The 6,550-nt window shown below is 50.7% G+C and overlaps 1 protein-coding gene across 1 annotated transcript in view; it reads right to left on the reverse strand.

The window, feature by feature from the left end:
• The window catches only part of CDK5R2 (cyclin dependent kinase 5 regulatory subunit 2), a 1,963-nt gene extending 846 nt beyond the window's left edge, over positions 1-1,117 (reverse strand). The window contains exon 1 of the mRNA XM_024763144.1: positions 973-1,117. Within this exon, the coding sequence (XP_024618912.1) occupies positions 973-1,117 (145 nt within the window). The remainder of the gene's footprint in view (positions 1-972) is intronic.
• Between the last annotated feature and the right edge of the window lie 5,433 nt (positions 1,118-6,550).

Here is a 6,550-nt window from a genome sequence, read left to right on the forward strand (position 1 = left end):
CTGCTCGGCTGCTCGGCGCCGGCTGCTGAGAGTCTCAGCTGCGCCAGCTGCAGCGTCAGCCCCACCCCTTGGGCCCCGTCTTCGCCGCGCCGCGCCCCGCCTCACGCAGCCAATCCTCGCCTGAGCTGCCCTCCTAACCCGCAGCTCCGCTGCCCAATAGAATCTCGCATGCCAATCTCAAGTCCCGCCCATCCCCCAACTCTGTCTCTGACGATAGCAGAGATGCCATGGGAACAGCCTCTCCCCCCTTTTGATTATGTGTTGGGGGGCAGCGTGAGGAGTGAGTGCCTTCATCAAGGGGCCCTGGCCCCAGCTGGGTAGCACTGCACAGGCTCGTCCAATCTAGCAGTCGGTTGATTCCCTCTTAGCTCTCCTCCCCTCCATTCCCCCTACAAGGCCACCTGGGAGGGCTGCAGCAGGCACATTCTTGTTCTGCCTGTGATGGGGTGCTGGCTGGGCCCTGGCCTTCCTGAAGGTCACAAACCGACTCCTTAGGGGTCCTCACTCTGGGAGGTGGCAAGACGCTCAGATTTGTCCCCGAGGCCACCGTTTGCCGACCTGATTCTCTGCTACTGAGTCTGTGATGAGAGGCCATGAGCTCTGGTCCCTGGGCCACTGCTCTTGTGCTCTTTGCCCCCTCCCCCAACCCAAATCCCCTGATTCCACACTTGGGTGGATGATGGGTGGTTGGTCCCTGGGAAAAGTCTGGAAGTTGGTCTGCCCAGGCTCAGATAGCAGATGGGCCTCCTGTGAGAAGGGAGGCCCAGGAGCATTGGTCCCACCTCCAGCCCAGCCTGGGTCCAGGCTGAGATGGGTTTTCATTGTTACATGCTCCCTGCCATTCAGGTCCTAGCTGTCCCCGTTCCCAGCTGCACGCCATTAGGCTGGATCCTGCCCATTTCTCTCTGGGTCTGTTCCCTCCTCGGCACCCACAAGGCCTTTGCCCTGGATTTGGTACTCGCTGGGCCTTACCTGCACCTCCTGAGCCCAGCTGGTTCTGGGCTGTTCTATCTGCCTTGTAGGACTGTAGAAGGCAGTCTGGCTTGCTCTCTGGCTCCCCAACACAGGAGGTCTTCTGGTTTCTTAAGTGGGCCTTGGAGGTAGGTGTGGGTTTCATGGGGGAGAGAAGCCTTGGCCTATGGATTCAGCAGAATTCTCAGAATTGGCCCTGGAGTCACCTCCATGTTCCTCAGAGACCACCAAGACACCTCCAAGGATCCACTGCTGTCAGGGTTGGTACATATGCATGTGTGAACCTAGTTCATTCCAGAGAGGCTATTCCAGAATCAGAGGCACCAGCTCTTCTCAGCTGTGCCACAGGCCCGCCCCTGTGGGGGCCTGTGGTCTAGCTGTATTGATTCCCCACCTCTTTACCACCGTACACCACCATACACAGGCCAGCTTGTACACCTCCCTGACTCAGCGCCCATCTGTACTTTCTCAGTGGGGTCTCTCCTGCTCCCTTAGATCTGATCTTTATTCTCTCACAGCTCAAGCTGACCTGCCCAACCTCTCATTCTCCCTATAGTTACAGAAGAATGTTCCCTCTTTTCAGCTTCTGTAACTGGCCCTACTTCCCCCTACAAGGCTTTCTGAGTCAGCCTTTATCTGGCACCCAAGCAACAGTTGGCTCACCAGTAGTTAAGGACAGGCCCCATAGAGACTGAGGTGCACTGGCAGAGATACCGGGCACGTGGATCTGAATGGCACATGGGTCCTCCCAGCTCTGATCCCAGGAGTCCATCACTGACATAAGGCCTATTGCTCATGTCATTTAGGACAAGAGTCTATGCAGCACCCACAGATGTCACCACCATGGTATCCCCACTCCAGGCTCAGCAGTGGCCTCCTGTTGTCCTCTTAGAATTGAGAGTTCCCTCCTCTGCTTTGGGGTCCCCAAACCAGGTATCTTAAAAGACCTTACTGCCTCTTCTCACTCTTCGTCTTGCCCTGCCTCAGACCCTCTCTTTGGCTGACATGCTCACCACCCTCCTAGTCTGGTTATACCTCTTGAAACTCTGAGCTCCTGTCACTGTGCCAGGACCCTCCCTCAGACCACCAACCTGCCTTTCTCAAGCTCTTGAAATTCCATCTCTTCCAAGAAGCTTTTTTGGACTGATTGGGAGGGAACTGATGCTCCTTCTAACGTCAATCTTTCTAACCTCTTCCCCCGCCAGCAGCAACTGCTACATAACAACTTAGTTAAGAGCTGGGCTCTGAGTTCCTAGTCAAAGATATGCAAGATGAATATGGATGGAATTTTAAAGGACAAGCAGACAAAATAATAAAAACAAATCCATAAAGAGTGATGGCGTTTCTTTTACAAAAAATGCTGACAGAATTGAGGGAGGAGAGAGGGAGGTTATATCTCTCCAGGGTGGAGGCCAAGAGGGGTAAGCACAGTGAAACCAGAAAGGCGTCATGAGAAGGCAGGCAGGTCCACGGAAGGACAGTGGACCGCCAGGGAACGCCCCAGTTGAGGCCCATCTTTAAGGGAACAGCCCCAGGCAATGCTGCGCAGACTCTTCGGCCCATTGGCTGTTTTTATCTTTTTTTCTGAGAGGTCACAGTCTAGGAGGCAGGAGTTTTAGTCCACAGCTTATAAATTGTATGACTTGGGGAAGTCATTTCAGCTCTCTGGGCCTCCCATTCTTCATACTAAAATGCAGGAATTCTACATATTTTTATTATCAGACAAAAAAAAAGAATATTGAAGAAATAAGATAATATCTTGGGATTGAACTTAAAAATGATTCCTAAAGCCTCTTCCAGTTCTCTGATTCTGATTCTAAATAAAATCTGCCCTAAGAATTCTGTTTCACTTTGTAGCTCCAGCCCTGTCTCGTTCTCCCTAATCTGTTTCTGCCTGATGGGCTCAGTCTCGTATGCACAGCATCCATGTGAGGCCTGCCCTTCTGCAGTTCTACCCAGGAGATGAAGGGGAGGGGTGCTCAGGCTCTCAGCAACATAAACCTTCCTAGGTCCCTTCAAGCTTTAGGGGGCCTCTGAAAGGTGGTGAGACAAAGGACAGGATGCCAAGATGGCCAAGTTCCAGGGTCCCCCCAGTAAACATCAAGGCCGGAGGTCCTAGAACTCAAGGTCATTGCATCCCATGTCTCCAAGGGGCCCCTACAAAGGGGGTGATGATAATGTAGATTCTTAAAACAGCCAGAGTAGAGACACAGCCTGGGCATCTGAATGCCTGGATCCTGCTGTCCCCCTTCCCTGATTCAGTACTCCCACAAAGGGAGAGGATATGCACCAGCCCTCCCTCCCTCTCTGGAGGACCTTACCCCAGGGGAGGTGGGGTGGGGAGGCAGTGGAGGGAGTAGAATCCCTCCCCAGGCAACAGTGGGGAGTGGAGAAAGGGGCTGAGCAGAGAGAAGAGATGAACTTGACAAAGGAGGTGCTGCTAGCTGCCAGAAGGGAGACCCCCATGTTCTCACACCTTTCCCTTTCCAGCAGGCCCCTTGCTAGGAGGACTTAATTGAGGAGCCCAAATATAGATTTTTTTAGAACAGAAAATAGGGTTGATAAGCACAGTTGGGGGTGCTGCTCTGGGACAGGGAGAGAAGGGAGCAATGCTGAGAGGCTGGAGGGCCCGGGATTAAAGGTCAGGGGAGGACAAGGGTGAGCCTGGGGCTCCTTTTCCTTGCCCTAGGCTCTGATTCCTTAATAAAGCCTTGGTCTCCCTTCTGGGTTACTGATGCCAGCCCTCCCACATCCTCATACCCGGATGTTTTCTCCCCATATCTCTGGCTCTTGCTTTCACCCTGCTTTGTTGCCCCCTGTGAACAGTTCTCTCTGCCCAATCCTTCCAGCTTTATTTCTCTCTCTATATATATACTCTCCAATAGCTTTATTTCTCAGTTCTTCTCCTGCTCCCATCATGCCCCTTTTTTGCCTCCTCCCTTTCACCCCCAACCCCAAGCCACAAGCATCTCTGTCTCTTCCCTGCCCCTGCTGGAGCCCAGCATAGCACTCCAGATGTAGGAGCAGATCAAGGAGGGCGGGGGTGGTGGCTGTTGCTTTTCTAGGATATTCTTAGCCTGTCTGGGGGCTGGAGCTGGAATCAGCGTTTCCATCTCAACCAGGCAGGTGGCTGCAGGAAAGCTGCCACTGCGACTGGGTCTTCATCTACTTGTCTCTTTCCCTGTCTCTGTCGGCCTCTATCTCAATTCCACTCTGTGAGTCCTGCCTTCCCATCTCTGTGCCCTGGGATGGGGTAGGGGTGCCCTCTGCCCTGGCTGGCCCCAGTGAGGTTTGAAAACCCTGTCTTGGAGATTCTTGGGGAAAGAGAAGAGCCTTCGAGGACTCTAGCTCGGATATTCCCTGGATCCTCATAATCTTTGTCTCTGCCCCGCTTTCATTTGCCCCAACAACTCCCTCGGGGTACTCGGTCCCTAAACTCTAGCCATGACCATGAGAGCCTTTCTCATCTTGACTTACAGGAATCACTCAGGGGCCCTGGAGTTCTTCGGGAGCTGCCGCCTGATAGAGGCTGAGACCTGGAGTACAGTCCTCCTTTGGGAGTGAACAAGGGGCTCACTGGCCCAGATTCCTTTGTTAGCAGAGGGAGGGGCCAGGAAGAGATCTGACTCATTCACAAATAGCACAGAAAGTATCTGTCACCTTAAAAAAACACAGTGTGGGCGTTCCTACTGGGTTCTAGAATCTTGCAGGTCTGGGTTCAAGTCTAGCCCCTCCACTTATGCGCTGAGGGACTTGGGGCAAGTTTCTAAACTCTCCTGAGGTCTATAAAGGTGGACCATCATAGCGTTGCTGTAAGATTTTATTTAATCTCACAATGCTCCACAATGCTTGTATATTACATGTGCATGGTACTTGGTGTTCAAAAAATGTGAGTTATTACAAAATTATACTGTCATCATTATTTTTACAGAGCAGGAACAGTTTATTTGACCTGTACCATTAGCACGTTTTTGTTTTTGTTTTTCTCATTAGAACATTCTTCATTAAAGGGACAGGGTTGTACTATCATTTCTTTTTGCTTGGCTTTTGAGACCTGAATTTAGAGCTGTCCTTCCTTCTGGGCCTCATTCATTTGGTGAATTTCTGTGTACCTGCTGTGTGCCAGGTACCATGCTGGCCCCATATTCTGACTGCACCTTTCAGAGGGCGCTCTCTGGCTACTCATCCCACACACTGCTGTCTCTCCAAAGCTCCAGAGGCTCCATGTAGGGTCCGTTTTTCTTTTCAAAAGGTTTGAGAAAATATTCTGCAAGATTATAAAATCCATATTAGCAAATACCATTTGAGAAGCTGTCCCCTATAAGGTACTGGGCGAGGTGCTGGGAATAGGAAACAGGATGAGGTGGGTCTCCAGGCTTCAAAGAACATACGACAGAAATTAGAGACATATGAAAAAAAATAATAAACAGTAGTAAGTTGATCAGTGTCCTATGATCAGTTACAGAGAATGGAACTGGACAACTTGAGTGATCCTACCCATTCCCCTCCACCTTCTACCTTTGCAACACATCTAACCCCAGCTTCTCCTAAATTCTCACAGCTAAGCAACCGCTGGTAGGGGGTTAAAATCAGTTTTTAACTGAGGTCCAGTTCCTCCGTCAGGTATTGTGTCCCTTCCAGTCCATGGCCTTTCCTGTCCGACCCCAAGCTGTGATGACGCTAAGCACCTTTCCCCAGGCAGAGCCAGGCCTCAGCCACCGCCTGCTCACAGTGACCAATTCTGCCCTCCGAGCCTGAGGGTTGATGAGTAACTGCTTGTGGGAAGAGCTCTGGTGGGCCTGCTTACGGCCCAGCATTTTGTCGTATAGGAGCCACTTCTGTTTACCTATTTGTCCAGGATTAGGGGCTGGGGTTTGTAACGGATTCATGAATTTATGCTTTCCTTTCCATGATCTCAAAATATAAGGTGAATCCTTTATTTTTATCTCCTTTAAGTAAAAAAGCAGTCCTGATTTTATCACCTGGAGGCCCATATATACTCACTTCTGATTTTGGGGAGGGAGCAGAGAAGTATAAGAAGGTTGTCTGCTAGATTAATTGGTAGCTTCTAGACCACTCTGCCTCACAGAACCACCTGAAGGAACTTTGTAAAAATACAGTTTCTGGGACCTACTTCAGACCTATGGAACCATAATTTCTTGGGGTAGTCTTAAGGTGGCATCACTTTATGAAAAAATTAAGAGAAACAGGAAAACTCGGGGAGATGGCTGGGTCCTACCTGTTTCTTCTGTTGAGCACCACTGCTATTGCTGCCAGAGGAGCAACCAGCCTCCCTGTAGTAAGAATACCCTAATTTGCTTTAGGGAAACCACTTCTCCCACACTCTCAATTCATGTGGTTTACATGGGGCAATAGGCATGTCTTTTCCATGTACCTAAGGGCCAGACTCAGGACCACCTGTACTGTGTACTGTGCTTTACAGCTTACAAAGCACATCCATTGACACGATTTCACCTGATACTTCCAACAGCCTCTTTAATAGTTAGGTACCTGACCATCTACCTTCCCGGTCATAATGGATCAGGGATGGGCTGGTAACCAAAGCCAATCTTAATGA

This window comes from Neophocaena asiaeorientalis, unplaced genomic scaffold (genome assembly GCF_003031525.2).
Source record: "Neophocaena asiaeorientalis asiaeorientalis breed wild unplaced genomic scaffold, Neophocaena_asiaeorientalis_V1.1 scaffold86, whole genome shotgun sequence".
Taxonomy (NCBI): Eukaryota; Metazoa; Chordata; class Mammalia; order Artiodactyla; family Phocoenidae; genus Neophocaena; species Neophocaena asiaeorientalis.